Genomic DNA, 27108 nt, shown 5'->3' with positions numbered 1-27108 from the left:
TTCCCGGGAATTCCCCCACCGCCACCTCCCCTGCACTTACAGCCTTCCCTGGCCTGGATTCCGAGCCCAAAACAGCTCCAGAAATCCCAATTTCATGGGAATTCCCTCACTGGGAATTGCCCTACAATTTACAGGATTTTCTGTAAAAATCATCCCCAAAAATCCCAAATCCCACCTCTTGGGAATACCTCCAGAAATCCCAATTTCCTGAATTTTCCTGGGAATTTCCCTACGATTTACAGGATTTTGTGTCCTTCACCCCCAAAAATCCCAAATCCCACCCCTTGGGAATACCTCCAGAAATCCCAATTTCCTGAATTTTCCTGGGAATTTCCCTATGATTTACAGGATTTTGTGTCCTTCACCTCCAAAAATCCTGAATCCCACCCCTTGGGAATACCTCCAGAAATCCCAATTTCCTGGGAATTTCCTGAATTTTCCTGGGAATTTCCCTTGGATTTAGAGGATTTGGTGCCCTTTATTCCTAAAAACCCCGATTTCCCTCAAAAAATTTGGATTGTTTTTCTTCCCTTTCCTTCCATTTACAAAAACGTTTTTAGGTTCTGGTTTTGCCTTAAAAAATCGGGATTTCCTTTAAAAATTGGGATATTTCCTTTTCTTTCTGTAAAAAAAACCCTTTTTGGGTTCTGGTTTCCCTTAAAAAAATGGGATTTCCTTTAAAAATCAGGATTTTTCTCTTGGATCCTTCCAAAAAAAAACCCATTTGGGGTTCTAATTTCCCTTTTAAAAATCAGGATTTTTCCCTTGGATCCTGGATTTCATCCTGATTTTTACCCCTGCCTTGCTGCACACATGGAATATTCCATTCCCATGGAATTTTTGGCCTGGAAAAGCTGGGAATTCCTTAATTCTTAATTAAGTTACCCCTCCTACATGCCCATCCTGCAGAGAGCCATCGAGCTCTGGTACCACGACCCCGCCTGCACCACGCCCGTCCTCAAGCTCATGGCAGAGCTGGTCCACAACAGGTAGGAATTCCCAAAAATCCCAGATTTCGTGGAATTCTGCACCTTGGAACGGGGTTCCTTCCTTCATCCCTCTGGGTGTGGTTGTTGCCCCAAAACCCCTCATTTTTCCTCCCCAAATCCCTTTTTTTTCCCTCCATTTTTCTCCCCAAATCACCGTTTTTCCTCCCAAATTCCCTTTTCCCCCCCATTTTCCTCCACTCAAACCCCATTTTTCCCAAAAAAAAGTGGGATTTTGTGGAATTCTGTGGCTTGGAAGGGGTTTAAAGCTGATTTCATCCCTCTGGGTGTGATTGTTGCCCTCCAAATCCCCTTTTTTTCCCCATTTCCCCCCCAATTCCTCATTTCCCCCCCTAAATCCCACTTAGCAGCCACAGCCTCTCTGGGAATTCCATCCCAACCAGGAATCCCTTCCCAAAATCCCATCAAATCCCCCTTTTCCCAATCCGAAGCCATTCCCTGTGTCCTGTCCCTCCATCCCTCATCCCAAACCCCTCCCCAGCCCTCCTGGAGCCCCTCTGGGCCCTGGAATGTTCCGGAAGCTCGGAGCGTTCCCTGTTTTCCCGCAGATCCCAGCGGCTGCAGTTTGATGTCTCCTCTCCCAACGGGATCCTGCTTTTCCGGGAGACCAGCAAGATGATCACGACCTACGGTGAGGGGTCCTGGATGCACCCCTGGAAAATCCAGCTGGGAATTCACGGGAGCGTGGAATGGGCTGGGTGGGAATGGATTGGAAATCCCACCCCAATTCCCAGATTTTGGGTGGGAATGGATTGGAAATCCCACCCCAATTCCCAGATTTTGGGTGGGAATGCATTTGAAATCCATTTAAATCCATCCAGTTTGGAATTCATGGGATCATGGAATGGTTTGGCTTGGAAAGGAACCACCTAAATAATTCCCAGATTTTGCATTGGAATATTGGAATGGATTCGAAATCCCTCCCAGTTCTTAGATTTTGGATTGGAAGGGGTTTGAAATCCCATCCCAATTCCCAGATTTCGGGTTGGAATGGATTTGAAATCCCATCCACTTCGGAATTCATGGTTTGGGCTTGAATGGATCTGAAATCCCATCCCAACTCCCAATTTTGGGTTGGTTTGGATTTGAAATCCCATCCCAATTCCCTAATTTTGGGATGGTTTGGATAGTAAATCCCATCCAGTTTGGAATTCATGGATTGGGTTGGAATGGATCTGAGATCCCACCCCAACTCCCAATTTTTGGGTGGGAACGGATTTGAAATCCCATCCCAATTCCCTAATTTTGGGATGGTTTGGATTGTAAATCCCATCCAGTTTGGAATTCATGGATTGGGTTGGAATGGATCTGAAATCCCATCCCAACTCCCAATTTTGGGTTGGTTTGGATTGGAAATGCCGGGGCGGGCCGGAAGCCCTGGCAGGGCGATGATTCCAGGCGGGAATTCCGGCAGGGAACCGCATCCTGACGCTGGGCGAGGTGCCGAAGGATCAGGTGTACGCGCTGAAGCTGAAGGGAATCTCCATCTGCTTCTCCATGCTGAAGGCGGCGCTCAGCGGCAGCTACGTCAACTTCGGCGTCTTCCGGCTCTACGGCGACGACGCGCTGGACAACGCCCTGCAGACCTTCATCAAACTGCTGCTGTCCATCCCGCACAGCGACCTGCTGGTGGGAATGTGGGAATGGGAATGGGAATGGGATTGAATGGAGGCTGCAGACCTTCATCAAACTGCTGCTGTCCATCCCGCACAGCGACCTGCTGGTGGGACTGGGAATGGGAATGGGAATGGGAATGGGAATGGGAATGGGAATGGGATTGAATGGAGGCTGCAGACCTTCATCAAACTGCTGCTGTCCATCCCGCACAGCGACCTGCTGGTGGGACTGGGAATGGGAATGGGAATGGGAATGGGAATGGGATTGGGAATGGGAATGGGAATGGGAATGGAGGCTGCAGACCTTCATCAAACTGCTGCTGTCCATCCTGCACAGCGACCTGCTGGTGGGACTGGGAATGGGAATGGGACTGGGAATGGGAATGGGATTGGGAATGGGAATGGGAATGGGAATGGAGGCTGCAGACCTTCATCAAACTGCTGCTGTCCATTCCCCACAGCGACCTGCTGGTGGGACTGGGACTGGGAATGGGAATGGGAATGGGAATGGGAATGGGAATGGGAATGGGAATGGGACTGGGAATGGGAATGGGAATGGGAATGGGAATGGGATTGAATGGAGGCTGCAGACCTTCATCAAACTGCTGCTGTCCATCCCGCACAGCGACCTGCTGGTGGGAATGGGAATGGGAATGGGAATGGGAATGGGAATGGGAATGGGACTGGGAATGGGAATGGGAATGGGAATGGGAATGGGAATGGGAATGGGATTGAATGGAGGCTGCAGACCTTCATCAAACTGCTGCTGTCCATCCCCCACAGCGACCTGCTGGTGGGAATGTGGGAATGGGACTGGGAATGGGACTGGGAATGGGATTGAATGGAGGCTGCAGACCTTCATCAAACTGCTGCTGTCCATCCCGCACAGCGACCTGCTGGTGGGAATGGGAATGGGAATGTGGGATGGGAATGGGAATGGGATTGAATGGAGGCTGCAGACCTTCATCAAACTGCTGCTGTCCATCCCGCACAGCGACCTGCTGGTGGGACTGGGAATGGGAATGGGAATGGGAATGGGAATGGGAATGGGAATGGGAATGGGAATGGGAATGGGATTGAATGGAGGCTGCAGACCTTCATCAAACTGCTGCTGTCCATCCCGCACAGCGACCTGCTGGTGGGACTGGGAATGGGAATGGGAATGGGAATGGGAATGGGAATGGGAATGGGAATGGGAATGGGAATGGGATTGAATGGAGGCTGCAGACCTTCATCAAACTGCTGCTGTCCATCCCCCACAGCGACCTGCTGGTGGGACTGGGAATGGGAATGGGAATGGGAATGGGATTGGGATTGGGAATGGGAATGGGAATGGGAATGGGAATGGGAATGGGATTGGGAATGGGAATGGGAATGGGAATGGGAATGGGAATGGGAATGGGAATGGGAATGGGAATGGGATTGAATGGAGGCTGCAGACCTTCATCAAACTGCTGCTGTCCATCCCGCACAGCGACCTGCTGGTGGGACTGGGAATGGGAATGGAAATGGGAATGGGAATGGGAATGGGAATGGAATGGGAATGGGAATGGGAATGGGAATGGGAATGGGAATGGGAATGGGAATGGGAATGGGATTGAATGGAGGCTGCAGACCTTCATCAAACTGCTGCTGTCCATCCCCCACAGCGATCTGCTGGTGGGACTGGGAATGGGAATGGGAATGTGGGATGGGATTGGGAATGGCGGGGACGGGGAGCGGGAATGTGGGGATGGGATCAGGAATGCGGCGCCAGGGGATCAGGAATGCTGGGCCTGGGGATTGGGAATGCTGGGCCTGGGGATTGGGAATGCCTGCCCCAGGGATCAGGAGCAGCCCTGGGAATGCCGGGGCGGGAGGGGTGGGATGGGCATGGGGAGGGTTGGAGAGGAAGCACGGGGATCATTCCCAGATTTGGGGTGGGAATGGATTTGAAATCCCACCCCAATTCCCAGATTTTGGGTTGGGTTGGATTTGAAATCTCATCCCAGTGTCCAGATTTTGAGTGGGAATGGATTTTAAATCCCATGCAGTTTGGAATTCCTGGGATCCTGGAATAGTTTGGGTTGGAAAAGAACAATGGAAAATAATTTCCAGATTTCGGGTGGGAATGCATTTGAAATCCATTTAACTCCATCCAGTTTGGAATTCATTGGATCATGGAATGGTTTGGGTGGGAATGGATTTGAAATCCCACCCCAATTCCCAATTTTGGACTGGAATGGCTTTGAAATCCCACCGCAATTCCCAATTTCGGATTGGAATAGATTTGAAATCCCATCCCAATTCCCAGTTGTGGACTGGAATGGCTTTGAAATCCCATCCAGTTTGGAATTCACGGGATCAAGGCAGAGAGAATTCTTGGCTGGCTCTCCCCAGGAGATCCATGAGCACATTCCAGGCTTGGATTTAGGAATCTTCCACTTCCAGTAAAACCCCGGAGCCTCCCAAGCCGACTTTTCCTGCTTTTCCCCCAGGATTATCCCAAGCTCAGCCAATCCTACTATTCCCTGCTGGAAGTGCTGACCCAGGACCACATGAACTTCATCGCCAGCCTGGAGCCGCACGTCATCATGTACATCCTGTCCTCCATCTCCGAGGGCCTCACGGCGCTGGGTGAGCCCGGGGTTTGCCACTTGCCATTTGCCATTTGCCATTTGCCGTTTGCCATTTGCCATTTGGGATTTGTCATTTGCCATTTGCCATTTGCCATTTGCCATTTGCCATTTGCCATTTGCCGTTTGCCATTTGCCATCTGGCATTTCCCACTTTTCCCCCACAAACCCCTGTTTTTTTCCCCATTTCCTCCATTTTCCCCCGTTTTCCCTCATCTCCCCCCTTCCAAACCCCCATTTCCTCCCATTTTCCCTCCAAACCCCTGGTTTTTTCCCCATTTCCCTCATTTTTCCCCATTTTTCCCTCCCAAACCCCCATTTTTCCCTATTTCCTCCATTTTCCCCTGCTTTTCCCCCCCCAACCCCATTTTTTTTCCCATTTCCCCATTCTTCCAAATTTCCCCCCCCCAAACCCCCATTTTTTCTCCATTCCCTCATTTTTCCTCATTTTCCCTCGGTTCTCCCCCAACCCCTCATTTTTTTCCCTATTTCCTCCATTTTTTTCCCTATTTTTCCCCATTTTCCCATTTTCCCCCCCCAAACCCCCATTTTTTCCCCATTTTCCCCCCCATACCCCCTTTTTTTGCCCAAACCTCCGTTTTTTCCCCATTTTTCCCCCGTTTTTTTTGCCCAAACCCCCCCATTTTCCCCCCTTTTTTTTGCCCAAACCCCCCCATTTTTTCCCCGTTTTTTGCCCAAACCCCCATTTTTTCCCCATTCCCTCATTTTTTCCCCATTTCCCCCCATTTTCCCTCCCAAACCCCCATTTTTTCCGTTTTTTTCCCCCCCAAACCCCCTTTTTTTGCACAAACCCCCCCATTTTCCCCGTTTTTTTTGCCCAAACCCCCATTTTTTCCCCCCCAACCCCCCTTTTTTGCCCATTTTTCCCCATTTCCCTCCCCAAACCCCCATTTTTCCCTGTTTTTTTCCCCATTTTTCCCCCTTTTTTTGCCCAAACCCCCGTTTTTTCCCCATTTTTCCCCCTTTTTTTGCCCAAACCCCCATTTTTTCCCCATTTTTTCCCATTTTTTTGCCCGAACCCCCATTTTTCCCCCATTTTCCCCCGTTTTTTGCCCAAACCCCCGTGTTTTCCCCATTTTTCCCCATTTCTCTCCCCAAACCCCCATTTTTCCGTTTTTTTCCCCATTTTTCCCCCTTTTTTTGCCCAAACCCCTGTTTTTTTCCCCATTTTTCCCCCTTTTTTTGCCCAAACCCCCGTTTTTTCCCCATTTTTTTCCCTGTTTTTTTGCCCAAACCCCCATGTTTTCCCCATTTTTCCCCGTTTTTTTGCCCAAACCCCCGTTTTTTCCCCATTTTTCCCCCGTTTTTTTGCCCAAACCCCCCCATTTTTCCCCCTTTTTTTGCCCAAACCCCCGTTTTTCCCCCATTTTTCCCCCCCATACCCCGTTTTTTTGCCCAAACCCCCCCATTTTTCCCCGTTTTTTTGCCCAAACCCCCGTTTTCCCCATTTTTCCCCCTTTTTTTGCCCAAACCCCCGCGTTTTCCCCCCAAACGCTGACTGTGTCCCCCCAGACACGATGGTGTGCACGGGGTGCTGCTCGTGCCTGGACCACATCGTCACCTACCTGTTCAAGCAGCTCTCGCGCAGCACCAAGAAGAGATCGACGCCCCTGGCGCAGGAGAGCGACCGCTTCCTGCACATCATGCAGCAGCACCCCGAGATGATCCAGCAGGTCAGCCCAGAACACACCTGGGAGGGGAAAATACACCTGGGAGGGGAAAAAATACACCTGGGAGGGGAAAAAATACACCTGGGAGGGGGAAAAATACACCTGGGAGGGGAAAATACACCTGGGAGGGGAAAAAATACACCTGGGAGGGGGAAAAATACACCTGGGAGGGGAAAATACACCTGGGAGGGGAAAAAATACACCTGGGGAGGGGGAAAATACAACTGGGGAGGGGAAAAATACACCTGGGAGGGGAAAATGTACCTGGGAGGGGAAAAATACACCTGGGAGGGGAAAATGTACCTGGGAGGGGGAAAATGTACCTGGGAGGGGAAAAAATACACCTGGGAGGGGAAAAAATACACCTGGGAGGGGAAAAAATACACCTGGGAGGGGGGAAAATACACCTGGGAGGAGGAAAATGTACCTGGGAGGGGAAAAAATACACCTGGGAGGGGAAAAATACACCTGGGAGGGGAAAAATACAACTGGGAGGGGAAAAAATACACCTGGGAGGGGAAAAATACAACTGGGAGGGGAAAAATACAACTGGGAGGGGAAAAAATATACCTGGGGAGGGGGAAAATGTACCTGGGGAGGGGGAAAATAACTGGGCAGGGGGAAAATAACTGGGGAGGGGAAAAAATACCTGGGGAGGGGAAAATGTACCTGGGAGGGGAAAATGTACCTGGGGAGGGGGAAAATAACGGGGCAGGGGGAAAAATACCTGGGGAGGGGGAAAATGTACCTGGGGAGGGGAAAAATCGTAGTTGTCAGTTGTACAAGGACACAGCTTCAGGCCCAGTGATAGACACAACAAAAACAGGATTATTATAAAGTGCTGTTTGTCATTTTGTGTGAGCTCTGTGCAGGGAGGTTTCAGAGTTTTCCATCTGTGCTAAGATAGGAGTTTTCTGCATAACAAGATAGAACTTTATGCTAGGAAGATGGAGTGACGTTCATAGAAATGCTGTGTGTGCAGGCTTTGATACTGATTTGCAATTTTTGATACTGATTTTGTGGTTTTACAAACTTCAGAATTGGGATGGGATGGGATTTGGGATGTGATCCATGGGATTTGGGCTGGGATGAGTTTGGGATGGGATCCATAGGATTGGACTGGAATTTGGGATGAGATCCATAGGATTGGACTGGAATTTGGGATGGGATCTGTGGGGTTTGGGATGGGATTTGGGATGGGATCCATAGGATTGGACTGGAATTTGGGATGGGATCCATAGGATTGGACTGGAATTTGGGACAGGATCCGTCGGGTTTGGGATGGGATTTGGGATGGGATCTGTGGGATTTGGGATGGGATCCATGGGATGGGATTTGGGATGGGATCCGTGGGGTTTGGGATGGGATTTGGGATGGGATCTGTGGGATTTGGGATGGGATCTGTAGGGTTTGGGATGGGATCCATAGGATTGGACTGGGATTTGGGATGGGATCCGTGGGGTTTGGGATGGGATTTGGGATGGGATCCGTGGGGTTTGGGATGGGATCTGTGGGGTTTGGGATAGAGGGGCTGCCTTTAACCCTCTCCTGCCCGTGCCAGATGCTCTCCACGGTGCTGAACATCATCATCTTCGAGGACTGCCGGAACCAGTGGTCCATGTCCCGGCCCCTGCTGGGCCTCATCCTGCTCAACGAGAAGGTAACGGCTCCATCCCGGCTGGAAAAGGCCGGGAGGAGGCGGGAGAACATTCCCAAAACCCTCTGGAACCAGCCCGTGGCCAGGATGTGATCCTGGGGCCCCCTTGGAGCCCAGGAACCCAAACGGACCAGGGCAGTCCCTGCTCACCCCCAGCTCCCGAGGGGCTGTGCTGGATCCCAGTCCCAAATCCCAAATCCCACAGGAATTAACCCCTGCCTGTCCTGTCCCAAATCCCAAATCCCACGGGAGTTAACCCCTGCCTGTCCTGTGCTCCATCCTAATCCAAAATCCCACAGGAATTAACCCCTGCCTGTCCTGTGCTCCTCACCCCACCCTCCTGAGGGGCTGTGCTCAAATCCCAAATCCCAAATCCTGGGGGAGTTAACCCCTGCCTGTCCTGTCCAAATCCCACGGGAATTAACCCCTGCCTGTCCTGTGCTCCATCCCAATCCCAAATCCCAAATCCTGGGGGAGTTAACCCCTGCCTGTCCTGTGCTCTGTCCCAATCCCCAGTCCCAGTTAACCCCTGCCTGTCCTGTGCTCCATCCCAATCCCCAATCCCAGTTAACCCCTGCCTGTCCTGTCCCAAATCCCAATTCCCAATCCCAGTTAACCCCTGCCTGTCCTGTGCTCTATCCCAATCCCCAGTCCCAGTTAACCCCTGCCTGTCCTGTGCTCTATCCCAATCCCCAGTCCCAGTTAACCCCTGCCTGTCCTGTGCTCTGTCCCAGTCCCAGTTAACCCCTGCCTGTCCTGTCCTGTCCCCCAGTACTTCTCGGACCTGCGGAACAGCATTGTGAACAGCCAGCCCCCCGAGAAGCAGCAGGCCATGCACCTGTGCTTCGAGAACCTCATGGAGGGCATCGAGCGCAACCTGCTCACCAAGAACCGCGACAGGTGAGCCCGGGGAGGGGACAGCCAGGGGACACTGAGGGGACAGCCAGGGGACACCGAGGGGACACCGAGGGGACAGCCAGGGGACAGCCAGGGGACAGCCAGGGGACAGCCAGGGACAGCCAGGGGACAGCCAGGGGACAGCCAGGGGACAGCCAGGGACAGCCAGGGGACACCGAGGGGACAGCCAGGGGACACCGAGGGGACAGCCAGGGGACAGCCAGGGGACACCGAGGGGACAGCCAGGGGACAGCCAGGGGACACCGAGGGGACACCGAGGGGACAGCCAGGGACAGGCAGGGGACACCGAGGGGACAGCCAGGGGACACCGAGGGGACAGCCAGGGGACACCGAGGGGACAGCAAGGGGATGGGCAAGAGACAGCCAGGGACACCGAGGGGACAGCCAGGGACAGCCAGGGGACACCGAGGGGACAGCCAGGGGATCTGGGGGCAGCCACAGCTCCTCTGGGAATCCCTTCCCAATATCCCATTTCAGTCTGAAGCTTCCCATGGGATTCCCTCATGGGTTCATGGACAGAATCTTGGAATGGTTTGGGCTGGAAGGGTTTAAATACCCATGGGGAGGGACGTTCTGCTGTCCCAGATAGATCCAGCCTGGCCTGGGACACTCCAGGGATCCAGGGGCAGCCACAGCTCCTCTGGGAATCCCTTCCCAATAATCCCATTTCAGTCTGAAACTTCCCAGAGGTTTCCTTCAAGGGTTCATGGATGTAATCATGGAATGGTTTGGGCTGGAACTTTAAATCTCTCCAGGGAGGGACGTTCAGCTGGCCGAGGTTGATCCAGCCTGGCCTGGGACACCTCCAGGACTGCAGAAACCACAGATTCTCCTCTGGGAATCCCATCCCAGCCCCTCCCCACCCTCCCAGGCAGGAATTCCTTCCCGACACCCCCGTTCCAGGCAGATTAAATCCAAAATCCCTCCAGGGGCAGCGCTGGAAGCGCCAGGTCCCCGTCCCTGCCGTGGGGACAGCACCGTGCCCAGTGCTGGGGTAGGGACAGGACCCCCAGACCCCCCAAACCCCCGGGAATGACGGGACCTCCCCTCCTCTGTCCCCCAGGTTCACCCAGAACCTCTCGGCGTTCCGGAGGGAGGTCAACGACTCCATGAAGAACTCGAGCTACGGCGTCAACAGCAACGACATGATGAGCTGACACTGCCCCAGGAGGGAGCAGCAGGACCAGCTCACCTGGGCAGGTGGATCTGATCTCCCGTGGGAAGGGCAGAATCCAGGAATTCCAAGGTGTCCGTGTCTCTCTTCTTTTTTTCCTTCCCTGGCCGGAATGTGGAAAGCGCCAGCGCTCTCTTGCTGCGAGGAGCCTGCCTTGTATAAAAAACAAACAAACAAAAAAACAAAAAAAATGTACATTTTTTCATAACGTTTTGGAGCAAGGTTTATATTGAGTTTCAGAAAAACGAGACAGAAAAAAAAAAACAAAAAAAAAAAACACACACGCAAAAAAAAAAAAAAAAAAAAGACAAAAAAACTGCAGGAAAAAAATCACAAAAAAACCACACAAAAACCAAAACGAGGATAAAAAAAATGACAAAACGAGGAAAAAAAAGACAAAAAAAAAAAACAAAAAAAAACAAAGTGTGATTGAAATTTTTACAGAGTCCTGGTGCACCCAGTGCTGGTGTGAGGGTGGTGAATGCGAGTGAGGAAAGCGTGGCCTGAAGCTTTACTGGGCGAGGGGGTGGCTGTGTGAAAGTGCAGAGATTATTTAGTGAGACGAGCCGTAGAGAGAGAGAGAGAGAGAGGCAAAAACTCAAAAACGACACAAAAAAAAAAACAAGAAAAAAAAATTTTAAAAAAATTAATAATAATAATTAAAAAAAAACCACCACAAAAAAAAAAAAAAAAAAAAAAAGGCATTGTAAAATTCCAAATGTATATTTTTTCTTATTAAGCCCCCCTGAAAAAATCACAATCTCCCGGTCCCGTCTCGCCCTCGTTCTTGGGAACCGAAGCCATGACGTGACCCCTCCGTTCGTGCTTGCTCGTGGCTGTCCCTCCCCTCCCTCGGTAGCAGTAGCCCCTCCCAGGACCCTCCTTTGCCCATTTTCCCCTTTTTTCTCCCCATTTCTCGGGGCTGCGGCGGGAGCTGGAGCCGCTCCCGGGTCCGGGCTGGGGAATTGGGATGCGAGGGAGGAGGGCAGGGAGCCCCTTTGCCTTGTGCCCACTCTTGTTGCTGCTAGTCGTGTGCATCCTCTTGCTCAGCTCTCCCCAAAAACACTCGGCCCTTCAGGCCTCCAGTTTCTCTTCCCAGACCCTCTTCTAATTTTATTTCTTTTTTTTTTTTTGTTTTTTCCCCTATTTTGATTTTATTTTTTGGTTCTGTTGGGTTTTTTTACCCCTATTTTAATTTTATTTTCTCCCAGATTTTTTGGTTCCATTGGAGTATTTTTCCCCTGTTTTAATTTTATTTTCTCCCGGGGTTTTTTGGTGTTTTTGCCCCTGTTTTAATTTTATTTTCTCCCGGGGTTTTTTGGTGTTTTTGCCCCTGTTTTAATTTTATTTTCTCCTGGGGTTTTTTGGTGTTTTTGCCCCTGTTTTAATTTTATTTCCCCGTTGTTTCCCCTCTCCTGGGATTGTGTGTGGGGTCCTTTCCCGTGAGCAGATGCTGGTTGATGTCGGGGTGTTTGCTGCAAACAGTGTAAGCAATTGTGACTGCAAATAAAACTCAATGGTTTCTACTGAGCCGGCTCTGCCTGCGCCCCCCGACTGCCCCCAGCCCCGGGGGGGTCCCCTGAGCCCCAAAAGTGTCCCCAGAACCCCAAAAGTGTCCCCAGAGCCCCGGGGGTCACCCCAGAACTCCTAAAGTGTCCCCAGAGCCCCGGGGGTCACCCCAGAACTCCTAAAGTGTCCCCAGAGCCCCGGGGGTCACCCCAGAATTCCTAAAGTCACCCCAGAAGCCTGAGAGTTACCCCAGAGCCCCGAGGGTGTCCCCAGAGCCCCAAGAGTCACCCCAGAACCCCAAAAGTGTCCCCAGAGCCCCGAGGGTGTCCCCAGAGCCCCAAGAGTCACCCCAGAACCCCAAAAGTGTCCCCAGAGCCCCGGGGGTCACCCCAGAACTCCTAAAGTCACCCCAGAACCCCCAGGGTGTCACCAGAGCCCTGAGGGTCACCCCAGAAACCCAAAAGTCACCCCAGAAACACGAGAGTCCCCCCAGAGCCCCGAGGGTCACCCCAAAACTCTGAGAGTGCCACCAGAGCCCTGAGAGTCACCCCAGGACCCACAGATTCACCCCAAGGGTCACCCCAGGATCCAGAGATTCACCCCAAAGCCCTGAGAGTGTCCCCAGAGCCCCAAAAGTCACCCCAGGACCCCGAGGGTCACCCCAGGACCCCGAGAGAGCCCCCAGAAGTCTCAGTCCCTTCCCAGGACCCCAGGAGTGCCCCCGGAGCCCCAGGAATCCCCCCCCAAACCCAGAGATTTACCCCAGAGCCCCGAGCTCCTGCTCAGAACCCCGAGATTGCTCCCAAAACCCCGAGATTCCTCCCAGAACCCTGAGATTCCCCCCTGTACCCCGAGAGTCCCCCCTGCACCCCGAGGTCTCCTGGATTTGGCCCCAAATCCTGGAATTTTGACCCCATTTTGGGGAACAACCTCCCCACACCTGCGAGGGGAGGGCGAGGAAAGCCCCAAACAGGGCTTGGGATTTTCCAACAGGATTTGGGATTTTCCCACAGCGATCCAAACGCCGGGATTGGGATTTTCAAATGTTTATTTACAGCTGCAGGAGCTGAGGCAGCTCCGGCCCCTCCGTCCTTCCAGAGCCTTCCCAAAGGCTGGGAACGCTCTGGGGGTTCCTGCTCCCCTCAAATCGAGTCCGGGGGCTCCTGCCCCGCCCTCATCCCTCCCCAAATTCCCAGCCCTTATCCCGATTTTTCCTCCTGGGCCCGCGGCTCCCTGGCCCTGCTGTAAACGTCGTCATTGCAGCCCTCCCTGTTCCGTGCGATCTCGATGGCAAAAAACTGGATCCTGGTGGCTGAAAAGGGGACAGGGATCAGCCCCGGGGGGTCTGAGGGTCTGGGGTGGGTCTGGGGTCCCCCCGGCCCCGTTTCCCACCGAAGATGGAGTTCTCCTCCGAGTACTCCCGGCGGGAATCCAGGCGCAGCAGCGTCCCGTAGTTGAAATCCTCCACCACGCCCTCGAAGCGCAGGCAGAACGGGCGCCACTTCTGCGGGGGAGGGGACCCCAAAGCTGGAACCCCCCAAAGCCGGGGGGCCCTGCCAGGACCGGGACCCCAAAGCTGGAACCCCCCAAAGCTGGGGGGCCCTGCCAGGACCGGGACCCCAAAGCTGGAACCCCCCAAAGCCGGGGGGCCCTGCCAGGACCGGGACCCCAAAAGTTTGAATTCCCTAATTCTGGGACCCCTCCCATGACAGGGAACACTGAAAGTTGAAACCCCCAAATCTGGGACCCCTCCCAGGACTGGGACCCCAAAAGTTGGAATTCCCTAATTCTGGGACCACTCTACCCGGGGTGGGACCCCAAAAGCTGAAACCCCTTTAAATCTGGGGCCCCCCTGCACAGAGGAACGCGGTATCAGCGCGGGCCCAGCCGCCAAGGACACTCTCAGGAGATGTCTGCGTTGGGCAGAGAGGGGCAGACGCCTTGGCCCGTGTTTATTCTTTGTTATCTGCTTCCAGCAAGGTGCCCATGGATCCCAGAGCTGGCAGTGCCACCTCTCACCGCACTGCTCCGGGGGACTGTCCCGCAGCCCTGTTTGTCCCAGCACGGAATGGGACAACAGTGGCGATGTTTTTCGGACACAGCTGGTGTTTGTCTGAAACGAGCGTGAGAAACGTGCAAACCTTCCCTTAATGGGAAACGTTCAGCGAGCCAGAGAATGTCACCATGACACACCGGGGGTCGGGGACACGGGGGTAGGGGGACACGGAGGGACACGGGGGGACACAGAGAGACACACGGGGACATGGGGACACGGGGAGCGCAGGGACACGAGGGGACAGGCAGGACAGGGGAGATGGGGACAGGGGGGCACTGGGGGACATGGAGGGACACAGGAGAACAAGAGGGGGGAGTCACACCAGGCAAGGGGACACCGGTGATATGAGCGGACACGGGGGGACACCGGGGGACACCCATGGCGAGGGGACCCGCGGGCTGCGACCTGCGACACATCGCGGGGGGCTCGCACCCTCATTAGCCCCCCACCAGCGAGGGTAATTAACCAATTAACCAATTTGCAGCGCGGTCTCCGCCCCATCAGCCCAGGGGGCCGGGCCGTGCCTATAAGAGCGCGCCGTGGAGCGGCCCCGCTGCTCGTGGGGTTACACCTGAGCTGCTGCTTTGGGTGAGTGCTTGGGGGCCGGGGGGCTTTGGGGGTGCTGCGGGTGGATAAGGGGGGGGGTCTCACATTTCTGCGTGTCTTTCCCAGGCTGTGCCACCCCCCTAGGCTGTACCACCCTCCCACGAGCCATGTCCATCCCAGAGGCCACCAACAGCCTGACCTTTTCCGAAGGGGACTTGCCGCTGCCCGTTCTTTGGGGTGAGTTCATTCTCCTCATCCTCGTTATTCCTCCACAACTCCCCCGGCTCCAGAGCCCGGGACAGCCCCGGGACAGCCGCGCACAGGCGGGACTGAGGCTCGGGAAAACCTTCCCGGAGCTCGGAGCTGTTTGTGGGGCTGGGATCCCCCTCAGCGTGAAAACCCCTCTGGAAATGTGGGGGAAAAAAAAGAAGTGAGGGGGGGAAAGAAGCGAGGCCGGGCTGGGATCATCCCCCACCGATGGATGGTGAGGAGGAGGAGGATGCCAGGATGGGGCGATTTTCCATCGGGAAAAGCTGTTTTGTCTCCAGGAAAGGATTAGAGAACACAAACCCTAAACGGAGCCCTGGGGGCGGTCCCCCCTCCGCGCTGTCCCCTCTGTGCCCGCAGGCTGCGAGCTGAGCGCCGCCAGGAGATCCTACACCTTCCGCGTGCCCGAGGAGTGGCAATACGAGCACAAGCTGCTGCTGTGCACGGTGCGTGGCCCCCAAACACTCGGGGGAGGGCGGGGGGCTTTGGGGGGTTAATTTGGCAGTTTTTGAATGAACTCCCAGAATGGGCAGGCGGATGCCCTGAGCCCCAAAAATCCCCCCCAAAAAAGGGGGGGTGCGAGGATTTCCTGGATTTTGCGGGGGTCCTGAGGGGATTTCCTGATTTTCCCTCTCTGCTGCCCCAGGTCTGCCTGGGGGCGAATGCCCGGGATGAGTGCCACCTGCTGGAGCTGGTGCCCGAGGACGGTGACAGCCGCGCCCCGGTGTTGCTGGCGACGCTGAAGCCGTCGGTGACGCCCACGGTGGGTGCCCGGGGAGGGGCTGGGGCTGCTCCCGCCCCGGGGCAGCTGCCACGAACTGTTCCCGTTCCCGTTTTTCCAGGTGTCGCTGTTCGGAATGGAACTGAGCCCTCCGGTGACCTTCCGCCTGCGGGCCGGCTCCGGGCCCCTCTGTATCAGCGGCCAGCTCAAGCCCGGTGAGGGGCGGGGGGTCCCGGGAGGGCTGGGGTCTCCCCACTCTGTCCAGTGAGGGTCGGGGTGTCCCATCCTTCCCATGTGTCCAGTGAGGGCCGGGGTCCCCCTCTTGTGTCAAGTATTGGGGTCACCCTGCCTCGCCAGCGGGGTCCGGGGGCTCAGCCAGGCTCTCCCACAGAGATGGACCTCAGCTCGGAGGAGGAGGATGAGGATGAGGAGGAGGATGGGGATGATGAGGAGGAGAGCCCCGAGAAGCCCCCCAAGGGCTCAGGTGCCCGGAAGGGAGGTGCAGCCAAGGTCAGCACCTGAGGGGTGGGGCCGGAGGTGTTTTGGGGTCCCTGGGCACGGGGAAAGGCGGGGCGGAGCCCCCAAATTCCTCTCCATTGCGGGGATGAGCCTTCGTGGCTTGGGGAGGAAGAGTTCTCATCCTCCATCTCTTTCTCTCTCTCCCGTAGGGAAAGAAGCAGGAGAAGGAGAAGCAGTGAGTATGGAAATGCTGGAGTGGGGGGTCCCCTGCGGCCGGGACCCCGCGCCCCTAACCCCAAACCCCTCCTCTCCCACCAGGAGCAGCCTCGGCACCCACGATCGCCTTCCCGCCAAGGTAGGAGCGGCTCGGGCTGTCCCTGAACTCCCTTATTCCATGGGATAACAATTCCAGGAGCTCCTGCCGAGGGAAAAGGGTCGGGGTGGGATGAGCAGCAGCTGCTGAGCCCCAAAAATGAGGGTAGAAAAGCAGATTTTGGGGCTCCCCGCCACGCTCAGCCCCCTCCCCGTTCTTGCAGGGACGCGGAGCCGGAAGGAGCAAGAAAGAAGCACCGAAAAAATGAAATAAGGGGAATTCCATGGGAGCCCGGCCCTGGTGAGGATCGGGATGAGGAGTCTGGGAGGGGCCCTGGGGCGCCCCAAGCTCGGGGCCGGGGCGGCTCCGTCCCCCCCTTGGGGTCACCCCGGGGTCCCCGCGGGTAAAACGCTGTCTCTGTTCCCTTCCAGGTGCCGGGAGCAGCAGCTGGTGGCGGTGTCATTCCCAATAAAATCACATTTTGCACTCCTGCCTCCTCTGCTGCTGCGGGGGGGCTGCGGGAGCCGGGATTTGGGGAGGATTTGGATTTGGGGGGCCAGGGCTGCCCCCAGCCCCGGGGTGCTGTGAGAAGGGGGCTGGAGGGGGAGTGGGGAGCGGCAGGGCCAGGCTGGTTCGCCCTGCTGGGGGTTTGGGGGGAGCCGAGCCCCCCACGCCGGGGCTGCCCCAGCTGTGGGGCAGGGCTGGGGCGGTCGGGGGGGGGTTGATCCCGCTTGGGATTTTCCAACAGGACTTGGGATTTTCCCACAGAGATCCAAACGCCGGGATTGGGATTTTCAAATGTTTATTTACAGCTGCAGGAGGAGCCCAGGCAGCTCCGGCCCCTCCGTCCTTCCAGAGCTCTCCCAAAGGCTGGGAACGCTCTGGGGGTTCCTGCTCCCCTCAAATCGAGTCCGGGGGCTCCTGCCCCGCCCTCATCCCTCCCCAAATTCCCAGTCCTCATCCCGATTTTTCCTCCTGGGCCCGCGGCTCCCTGGCCCTGCTGTAAACGTCGTCATTGCAGCCCTCCCTGTTCCGTGCGATCTCGATGGCAAAAAACTGGATCCTGGTGGCTGAAAAGGGGACAGGGATCAGCCCCGGGGGGTCTGAGGGTCTGGGGTGGGTCTGGGGTCCCCCCCGGCCCCGTTTCCCACCGAAGATGGAGTTCTCCTCCGAGTACTCCCGGCGGGAATCCAGGCGCAGCAGCGTCCCGTAGTTGAAATCCTCCACCACGCCCTCGAAGCGCAGGCAGAACGGGCGCCACTTCTGCGGGGGAGGGGACCCCAAAGCTGGAACCCCCCAAAGCTGGAACCCCCCAAAGCCGGGGGGCCCTGCCAGGACCGGGACCCCAAAGCTGGAACCCCCCAAAGCCGGGGGGCCCTGCCAGGACCGGGACCCCAAAGCTGGAACCCCTTTAAATCTGGGACACACCCTGTGAGGACAGGGACTCCCAGGGCGGGGACCCCCAAATCTCGGACCCCTCCCAGGACTGGGACCCCAAAAGTTGGAACTCCCAAATTCTGGGACCACTCTACCAGGGCTGGGACCCTCAAATCTGGAATTCCCCCTTGACAGGGACCCCAAAAGCTGAAACCCCATCAAATCATGGACCCCCCTGCGAGGACAGGGACTCCCAGGGCAGGGACCCCCAAATCTGTGACCCCCTCCCAGTAAAGGCCCCCAGTGCCCCAGTGCACCCCAAAATCCCAGGACAAAGCGGGGGAATCCCACAGAGACCCCCAAACCCCCCCCACCGCCTTGGCCGGCTCGGATTTGAGCTCCTCGGGGTCCAGGACGTCGACGCGCAGGTCCTGGAAGGTTTTCCGGAATTCCTCGTAGATCTGATCGTCCACCTTGGTCAGGTTCAGGAATTTGGGGTCCACGGAGGAGATGAGCTGCAGGGGGGAGGCCCAGGATCAGCTGGGACCCCCCAAAACGCCCCCAGACCCCGCAGAGCCCCCAGACTCACGTTGAAGTAGACCTGGGCGTGCTGATGAGCCTTCATGGCCCAGGCCAGCTCCACGCGGGGCTGGACACGGAGCAGGGGCAGCTGTGACACCTCCCGGGGACAAATGTCCCCTTGGGGGGCCATGCCCCCATTTCGGGGACCCTCTCCCCCTTTTTGAGGACCCTCTCCCCCTTTTGGGGGGTTTCCTCCCCGCCTTCATGGGCATTTTCCTCCCTGTGGGGTTCCTCTCCTCCCGCTCTGGGGGATTTTCTTCCTTTTGGGGTCGGGATTTTTGGGGTTCTCGTCCTCCCAGGGGACAAGGTCGGGACACCCCTGCTGGGACTGAGACCCCCAAATGCAGGACCCCCTCCCAGGACTGGGACCCTCCCGGACTGGGGGAACCCCCCAAAACTGGGACCCCCCTCCCAGGACCGGGACATCCCCAGGATCGGGATCCTCCAGGAATGGGATCCCCCAAAGCAGCGACCCCCCAGGACAGGGACCCCAAAAGCTGAAACCCCATCAAACCTGGGACCCCCCTGAAAAAACCGGGACCCCCAGGGCAGGGACCCCCAAATCTGGGACCCCCTCCCAGTAAAGGCCCCCCAGTGTCCCCAGTCCCTCCAGTGTCCCCCCCCAGTGTCCCCAGTTCCCTCCAGTCCCTCCAGTGTCCCCCCAGTCCCCCCCACAGTGTCCCCAGTCCTCCCAGTCCCTCCAGTGTCCCTCCACTGTCCCCCCCAGTCCCCCCCAGTGTCCCCAGTTCCCTCCAGTCCCCCCCAGTGTCCCCAGTCCCTCCAGTGTCCCCCCAGTCCCCCCCCCCAGTGTCCCCAGTCCTCCCAGTCCCCCCCAGTGTCCCTCAGTGTCCCTCAATGTCCCCCCCGGTGTCCCCAGTCCCCCCCAGTGTCCCCAGTCCCGCCCACTGTCCCCCCCAGTGTCCCCAGTTCCCTCCAGTCCCCCCAGTGTCCCCAGTGCCGCTCACGTCGTTGCCGAAGGCCTCCGCGGGCAGCGCCAGTGCCTGAGCGGCCGCCGCGGCCTCGCCGGGGCCCTGCGGGGGACACGAGGCTGCGACACCGCGGGGACACGGCCCCCACGGGTCCCCGGTGTCCCCCAGTGCCCCCCAGTGCCCCCCAGTGTCCCCCAGTCTCACCAGGCCCGCCAGCCCCGCCGCCGCCATCGCTGCGGAAGGGGAGGGAGGGGAGGGAGGGGAAAGGGAGGGGAGGGAGGGGAAAGGGAGGGGAGGGAGGGGAAAGGGAGGGGAGGGAGGGGAAAGGGAGGGGAGGGAGGGGAAAGGGAGGGGAGGGGAGGGGCGAGCCCGCCCCGGGGCAGGGACAGGGGACAGCTCCCGCTGCCCTGCGGAGCGGTGACAGCGGAGCGGTGACAGCGGAGCGGTGACAGCGGCGCTGTCGCTCCCGCCTGTCCTCGCCCCGCGGGGGCTCCCCGGCCCCCGGGCTGCGCTGACGGCTCCGGCCCCGCACGGGGGGCACAGCCCGGGGTGCTGACGGCTCCGCGCCCATCAATCGTCCCCCGTGCCCCGGGGGGGCGGGAGGGGGCTGGGAGGGGGTCCCAGAGCCGGGGGCGGCCCCGTTGGGGGTTTGGGGGGGCTGCAAAGTGCGCTCGGGCTGAGTTCCTGGCCCCTGCGCATGGGGGGTGGGTTCTCTGCCCTTCCCCCTCCTGCCTCACCCACGGAGCCTGGGGGGACCGAGGGGGAAACTGAGGCACGGTGTGAAGGCAGGTGAGCTCTGCGCGGACCCCCCCCCCTCCCTTGGCCCCCCCCCCCTTCCCTCGGGGACCCCCCCCGGGCGGTTTGGTCCCCCCGGAGCTCCCCCAGCTCCTGCCGGGGGGGTCAATCCGGCATTTCGCACCTCCCTGGCCCAGCAAACGGTGCCGGGGGGGATCCCCGACCTCCCCCTGCGGGGCTGGCACGGGCGGGGGTCCCCAGAGCCCCCCGGCGCTGCAGCAGCGGCCGAGACCCTCCTGCGGTGAGTTCGGTGCACCTGGTGACAAAACCCTCTCTGTCCCCAGGGCCTGGCACCTTCCCCGTGTCCCCGCGGGGCTTTGGGGAGTGGGCACAGCCCAGCCGGACCCCCGTCCCCTCCTCCTGCCCCGGGCCGGCCCCAGCCCCTCCCCGCGGGGGTCCCCGCACCTTTAAGAGCCGCCCCCGCCTCTGGCGTCCCCCTCCGGGCCGGCAGCGGCACGGCCGGGGCCGCATGGGGCGGGGGGGCTGCGGGCACCGCCCTGCCCGGGGGGCTGATGGCGAGGGGCCGGGAGGGCGCGGGGTGTCCCCCGGGCGTAGCGCGGGCAGCCCCCAGGCCAGGAGGAGGAAGAGGAGGAGGAGGAGGAGAAGCCCCCGGCCCCGCTGCCTCCCCCATGAGCCGTGGCTGCCGCGGAGCTTCGGGCATCGCACGTGGGCTCGGAGCGTCCCGGGGTTCGCCCGCCCGGCCCGGGCAGGAGGCGGCGGGAGCGCCCCCCGCGCTGCCCGGGGGGCTTCGGGCAGCGCCATGCAGCCCCTCACCCTGCAGAACCTCTCCATGTAAGCGCCGGCTCCGGGGGTCGCTCCCGGGGCTCTCCCCGGGGTCCATTCCCGGCTTTCTGCTCCGGTCATTCCCGGGCTTTCTCCCCGGGTCACCCCCAAGGTTTTTCCCGGGTCACTCCCGAGTTTTTCCCTGGGTTTTTCCCGTCTTTCTCCCGGTGGAACCCCCCGGCTCCCCCCCGAACTTCCCGCTTTTCCCTTTTTCCCGCAGATGTTTCCAGCTGCTCATGTTCTCCTGTCAGACCCAGGTAGGTGCGGGGGCTCTGCTGACCCCGGGGTGGGCTTGGGGACCCCCCTGAGCTGCCCTTGGCTTTGGGGGTGCCCTGGGGTGGGGGGGACACCTCGGGGGTCCCATCCCGAGTGGTGCCCGTTGGGCCCGGGGCTGTTTTGTGACCTCGGGGGGGTTCAGGGATGGGGGTCGCGCCCCGAGACCCCTCGGGAGGGTCGGGCTGAGGCGGGCACGGCGCGGGCTGAGCTCGGGCAGGGCCGGGCCGGCTCCGCCGCCCTCCAGAGCCCGCCCGGGCTCGGCCCGATGGGGTTAACGGGGTCTGGCCGCTCCTAGAGGGGGGGTGCGAGCTTCGACACCCCCTCCCCTCCCTCCCTCACCCTCTGGGGCTGCTCCGACCCTTCCTTTTTTTTTTTTTTTTTTTTTTTTTTTTGTGAGCTTTAGCAAAGCGGCCGCTTTTAAAATCCACTGTTCCATATCAGCACCCTCTGCTGCAGCGCCCGAACAAAACCCCCGGGGCTGCGGCCCCCGCGGCATTAAAACACCCTCGGCACCTTTCTTTTTCTTCTTCTTTTTTTCCCCTTTTATATTTTCCCCCTTTTCCCGAGGTGAACGCTTTTATTTCTTTGAAAAGGAGAGGGGAAGGGAAGCGCCTTTGATGGAGAGGGCCCCCCCCAAATCCCGTCCCACCTCCCCCGGCCGACCCCGAAGGCTTCAGAGCAGGAAATGAGTCCTGGGAGGGATTTGGGGGGGCGGGCAGTGCCCCCCACCCTCCTGCATTCCCACCCAGGGAGGCGATTCCGCATCCCGGGAATGCGGGAGGGAGGTCCTGACCCCCCCAAAGCTGTGCTGGGCACCCCGAACTGGCAGCGGGACCCCGAATGTCCCCTCTCCCTGCCACCCCTGGCTCCCAGCCCCCCTCGGGGCTGCTTTTGGGGTCCCTCGCTCCTGGCACCGGGATCGAGCCGAGTTTTCCCTTGGGATGTTCTTGGAGCTCAGAGCGGGGACCCCAAATCCCCCTCGCCCCTGCCCTAACCAGCTCCGCTTGTCCCTCCGACTTCCAGCGCTTGGGAAAAGCCTCGGAGCTGTTTGGGGACACCCGGGTTTATCCCAATCCCGGGGCGGGTCCGGAGCGGGCGGGTCCGCTCTGGGATTTCGGGCATCCCCCGCTCCTGGGATTTCGGGGTGATTTGAGGTTCCTCACCCCCTGTGGGACTCGCTGGGTGTTTCCTCAGCTCCCCAGCGTGTCCCAAATTCCTGCCGGGTGCCACGGGGAGGATCCTTCCCTTCATCCCGGCTGTGCTTGGAAACAGGGGGGAGCTCTTTGCCTTCCCCACCGCGAACCCCAAAACTCCCACCCCCTTCTCTCTGCCATCCCCAAAATCGAATTGATTGGATTTTTTCCCTTTGTAAACAAAGGGGGAGAACCAACCGTCTCCTAATTTTAACCAGTACGTGAGGGACCAGGGGGCCATGACGGACCAGCTGAGCCGCCGCCAGATCCGCGAGTACCAGCTCTACAGCCGGACCAGCGGCAAGCACGTCCAGGTGCGCGGCAAGCGGATCACGGCCACCGCCGAGGACGGCAACAAATTCGGTGAGGAACTGCCGGGGAATCGCCCGGGGAGCGGCTCTTCCTAAAGTGTTTTGTCCCGGGGGTGCAGGAATTCCAGCTCCGGCTGGGAATCCCAAATCCCAAAAATCCCTCCCCTCCAAAGACAAAAAATACCCCCAAAAAACCTCCCAAAAAACAAATAAACAAACAAAAAAACACCAACCCCCCCAAAAGAAAAAAAAACAAAAACAAACAAAAAAAATCAAAAAACAAAACAAAACCAAAAAAAAACCACCAAAAAAACCCCACAAAAACAAACAAAAAAACCCTCACCAAAAAAAATAAAAATCCTTGCAGTGAGAGCACAGAGTCAGCCCTGACCTCAAAACTTCCAAAATTGTGGATTTCTCCGGCTCTGTGCGCTGTTTGTGATTTTTGTGATTTCCGTGTTCAGTGCTTGTGCTTTCTTATCCCTTCCTGGAGACAAAACAGCTTTTCCCGGTGGAAAATCGCCCCATCCTGGCATCCTCCTCCTCCTCACCATCCATCGGTGGGGGATGATCCCAGCCCGGCCTCGCTTCTTTCCCCCCCTCACTTCTTTTTCCCCGCATTTCCAGAGGGGTTTTCCACGCTGAGGGGGATCCCAGCCCCACAAACAGCTCCGAGCTCCGGGAAGGCTTTCCCGAGCCTCAGTCCCGCCTGTGCGGGGCTGTCCCGGGGCTGTCCCGGGCTCTGGAGCCGGGGGAGTTGTGGAGGAAGAACGAGAATGAGGAGAATGAACCCGGCGGGTGCTGGGTTTGGTGCTGGGGGGAATCTGCCGGAATTCCTGGGGGAAAATCTGCCGGAATTCCTGGGGAAAATCTGCCGGAATTCCTGGGGGAAATCTGCCGGAATTCCTGGGGGAATCTGCTGGAATTCTGGCCGTGGATGTGTCGGAGGGGAAGGAAGGAGCTGTTTGGGTTTTCCACAAAATCCCTTTGGCATCACGGGTGGGGAAATTCCCTGGGAAAGGAAATTTTCCCTTCCAGCCCACTGTGAGGATCCAGACACGGACAGGAGCATCCTCAGTGGGCTGGAAGGAAAAATTCCCTTTTTCTTGGAGGACACAGATTCCTCCAAGAGGGGAAAACCAACCCTGGGAACGCTCCTTGGAGGAGCTGTGGAAGGGGAGGGCACAGGGGCCGCTCCTGCTTTTCCCACAGCAATCCCATCTCTTTTTTGAGGAGGGGGAGGCCGGGGGGAAGGGAACGGGGGGGATTTGGGGGTCCGGGGGTGCCCCAGCCCCCCGGGACACGTCCCCTCCTCGCAGCCAAGCTGATCGTGGAGACGGACACGTTCGGGAGCCGTGTGCGCATCAAGGGCGCCGAGAGCGAGAAGTACATCTGCATGAGCAGGAGGGGCAAGCTGGTGGGCAAGGTGAGTCCTGGAGACCCCCAGGACCCCCCAGACCCCCGGGGCTCGGCCTGGGGACCCGGCCGGGCCGCTCTCCGTGTCCTTGGTCACTCTGGGGGGCTCCTCCTGACCCCCCTTTTCCTCCGTCCTCCCTGAGCTGCTCGGCCTGGACGCCCCAAGGGGAGGGCCCAGGGAGCTGCTCCATAGGGAATGGGGTGGGGATGGGGTTTGGGTGATAAGGTTTGGTTTTGGGTGATTAAGTTGGGTTTTGGGGTGACAAAGGTGGGTTTTGGGGTGACAAAGGTGAGCTTGGGAGGTGACAGGGGTGACATGAACCAGGCTGTTTCCGAGGTGGTGGCAGGGATGGGATGGAGGTGACACAGATGGGATTTGGGGTGACAAAAATGGGGCTTGCAGGTGACAAAATGGGTTTGGGCTGGGGGTGACAGAGATGAACTGAGGGTGGCAGGGACAGTGACAAAAATAAGCTGGGGATGGCAGAGATGGGACTTGGGGTGATAAAGATGAGTTTGGGGGTGGCAGGGGTGAAATTGGGGTGACATGAACAGAGGGGGTGGCAGGGGTGGTGACAAAGGGGATTCATGGGGTGGCAGGGATGGGCCTGGGGGGTTCTCAGGGGTGGGCCTGGGGGGTTCTCAGGGATGGGCCTGGGGGGGTCTCAGGGATGGGCCTGGGGGGTCTCAGGGATGGCCTGGGGGTCTCAGGAATGCTCTGGAAGTCTCAGGGATGCTCTGGGGGGTCTCAGGGATGGGCTGGAGGTCTCAGGGATGGGCCTGGGGGGGTCTCAGGCATGGCCTGGGGGGTCTCAGGCATGGCCTGGGGGGTCTCAGGGGTGCTCTGGGGGTCTCAGGGATGGGCTGGACGTCCCCCAAGCTGGCCTGGCTCATTCCACCCCCTCTCAAGCCCCACCCCAACCCCGCCAGGCCCCAACCCCCCTCTCCCCTGGTCTCCCCGCAGCCCAACGGGAAGAGCAAGGACTGCATCTTCACCGAGATCGTGCTGGAGAACAACTACACGGCCTTCCAGAACGCGCGCTACGAGGGCTGGTACATGGCGTTCACCCGCCGGGGCCGGCCCCGCCGCGCCTCCCGCAGCCGCCAGAACCAGCGGGAGGCTCATTTCATCAAACGCCTCTACCGGGGCCAGCTGCCCTTCCCCAACGCCGAGCGGCAGAAGCAGTTCGAGTTCGTGGGCTCCTCGTCCCCCACCCGCCGCTCCCGCCGCACCCGCGGGCCCCGCACGTAACCCCGGGGCCGTCCCGGCTCTGTCCCGGCCCGGGGCCGTCGCGGCTCTGCCCGGCCCGGGGTCGTCCCGGCTCTCCCGGCCCGGGGCTGTCCCGGCTCTGTCCCGGCTCTGCCCGGCTCTCCCGGCCCGGGGCTGTCCCGGCTCTGTCCCGGCTCTGCCCGGCTCTCCCGGCCCGGGGCTGTCCCGGCTCTGTCCCGGCTCTGCCCGGCTCTCCCGGCCCGGGGCTGTCCCGGCTCTGTCCCGGCTCTGCCCGGCTCTCCCGGCCCGGGGCTGTCCCGGCTCCCGGCTTCTCGATTTTCCTCGTTTGGTTAAAAATGGGTCGGGTTGGGAGTGCCCCGAGGGTGGGGAGGGCACGGGGTGGGGTCCTGAATCCTGGAGCATCCCGGGGTATCCAGAGCCTTTGTGACTCTCCTCAGGGAGATCCTGAGATCTGAATCCTGGAGCATCCCGGGGCATCCAGGGCTTTTGTCCACTCCTTTCAGGGAGGGTCAGTGAGTCCCGAATCCTGGGGTATCCCATGGAATCCAGGAGTTGTGACTCCCCTCGGGGGTGGTCAGTGAGATCCTGAATCCTGGAGCACCCCGGGGTTCCCAGTGCCTTTGTCCACTCCCCTCAGGGCTGCTCAGTGGGATCCTGGAGCATCCCACGGAATCCAGGCCTCATCAACCCCTTGGATTTGGCCACGGGGGTCCCAAATCCCTGGAGCATCCCCTGAACTCTGCATTCCCCACCCGGTGCCTCTGTCCCCCTGCCACAGCCTTGTCCCTGTGCCACCAACCCCAGACACGTTCCAGCTCCCCCTGCACTCAGCTCTGGGGTCCGGGAGTGCTTAGGACCAGCCGGGAGCCTGTGGGGTGTCCCCAGGGGACTGGAATTGTCCCCAGGGGACTAGAAATGTCCCCAAGGGGCTGGGATGTCCCCTCTGGGGTGGGATGTCCCCAAGGGGCTGGGATGTCCCCTCTGGGGTAGGATGTCCCCAAGGGACTGGAATGTCCCCCCTGGGGTGGGATTCTGCACTTCTGTCCCCACCCCGGAGGGGTCCCCGCATTATTTATTGGAGGGGAGGGGTCCGTGTCCTCTCCTGGTGGCACTGCCTGGGACAGGGGCACTGTGGGTGCCCACCAGGCCGAGGAGAAGCCGCCTTTGGGTGATTTTTATTTCACTACCAATCATATTTCGTGCGTTTTAACCAATTCTGTCATTTGTGAGTCGGTTTTAGGCCTAAACCTTTAGACTTGAGAGTTTCTTGGTGTAAAGGAGGAAACCCCGAGGAAATAAAAGTGAGTGTGCAGCCTCCGGGGCCTGGGGGTGTTTTCCTTGCCGTGCCAGCGCCTGTTGGGGGTGGGGGATCCAGCACAGGGTCCCCTGTGCCACCACCCTGGGCTTGGGGACAGGAGGGTGAGGGTGGGGACTGGCGGGGGCTCCCTGGGGCCACCACCCCTGTTTGGGACCAGTTTGTGTCCTGAAGGGGCCTGCTGCACCCGGGGGACAGGACAGCACCCCAGGGTGTCACCCCCTGTCTCTTCCATGGGGCACCAGGGTGGCACCCCCTGTCCCCCCAAGGGGCAGCACCCCCGGAGGGGTTCCCATCACTGTACCCCGTTTTTACCCCCCAGAGCATCACCCTTGGTGTGGTACCCAGGGC

The 27108-nt window shown here is 58.8% G+C and overlaps 4 protein-coding genes across 6 annotated transcripts in view; 3 read left to right on the top strand and 1 right to left on the bottom strand.

Annotated features, from left to right (window-relative positions):
- XPO7 (exportin 7) overlaps window positions 1-12208 on the top strand; it is a 40865-nt gene extending 28657 nt beyond the window's left edge. For both annotated transcript variants that reach the window (XM_063420007.1, XM_063420006.1), the window contains exons 21-28: window positions 882-989; window positions 1556-1638; window positions 2422-2636; window positions 5101-5239; window positions 6772-6932; window positions 8491-8589; window positions 9359-9486; window positions 10568-12208. In XM_063420007.1, the coding sequence (XP_063276077.1) occupies window positions 882-989; window positions 1556-1638; window positions 2422-2636; window positions 5101-5239; window positions 6772-6932; window positions 8491-8589; window positions 9359-9486; window positions 10568-10661 (1027 nt within the window). In that variant the 3' untranslated portion in view covers window positions 10662-12208. The remainder of the gene's footprint in view (window positions 1-881; window positions 990-1555; window positions 1639-2421; window positions 2637-5100; window positions 5240-6771; window positions 6933-8490; window positions 8590-9358; window positions 9487-10567) is intronic.
- A 2410-nt stretch (window positions 12209-14618) lies between these two features.
- Window positions 14619-17035, top strand: NPM2 (nucleophosmin/nucleoplasmin 2). Of its 2 annotated transcripts, XM_063420071.1 has the most exons (10): window positions 14637-14831; window positions 14916-15026; window positions 15417-15502; window positions 15703-15819; window positions 15899-15992; window positions 16169-16287; window positions 16446-16471; window positions 16555-16591; window positions 16773-16849; window positions 16981-17035. In XM_063420071.1, the coding sequence occupies exons 2-9, from the start codon at window positions 14957-14959 to the stop codon at window positions 16815-16817; spliced, it is 594 nt and encodes a 197-aa protein (XP_063276141.1). In that variant the 5' UTR covers window positions 14637-14831; window positions 14916-14956; the 3' UTR covers window positions 16818-16849; window positions 16981-17035. The 2 variants fall into 2 exon arrangements, with proteins under 2 accessions (XP_063276142.1, XP_063276141.1); XM_063420072.1 differs by lacking the exon at window positions 16169-16287 and having other exon boundaries at window positions 14619-14831.
- A 299-nt stretch (window positions 17036-17334) lies between these two features.
- Window positions 17335-19703, bottom strand: LOC134562559 (protein PBDC1-like). Its single transcript, XM_063420000.1, has 6 exons — window positions 19642-19703; window positions 19474-19539; window positions 18516-18575; window positions 18301-18441; window positions 17701-17812; window positions 17335-17619 (listed from the first exon to the last, which is right to left on the bottom strand). The coding sequence occupies exons 1-6, from the start codon at window positions 19666-19668 to the stop codon at window positions 17507-17509; spliced, it is 519 nt and encodes a 172-aa protein (XP_063276070.1). The 5' UTR covers window positions 19669-19703; the 3' UTR covers window positions 17335-17506.
- Window positions 19704-21240: 1537 nt separating this feature from the next.
- FGF17 (fibroblast growth factor 17) lies at window positions 21241-25509 on the top strand. The gene is made up of 4 exons (XM_063420077.1): window positions 21241-21272; window positions 22703-22847; window positions 24115-24221; window positions 25176-25509. The coding sequence occupies exons 1-4, from the start codon at window positions 21252-21254 to the stop codon at window positions 25461-25463; spliced, it is 561 nt and encodes a 186-aa protein (XP_063276147.1). The 5' UTR covers window positions 21241-21251; the 3' UTR covers window positions 25464-25509.
- The last annotated feature ends 1599 nt before the right edge of the window (window positions 25510-27108 follow it).

The sequence above is a fragment of the Prinia subflava genome, chromosome 29, assembly GCF_021018805.1.
Source record: "Prinia subflava isolate CZ2003 ecotype Zambia chromosome 29, Cam_Psub_1.2, whole genome shotgun sequence".
In the NCBI taxonomy this organism is placed as follows: Eukaryota; Metazoa; Chordata; class Aves; order Passeriformes; family Cisticolidae; genus Prinia; species Prinia subflava.
Note: the sequence above shows the minus strand (reverse complement) of the source record. Positions and strands in the feature narration are given on the sequence as shown.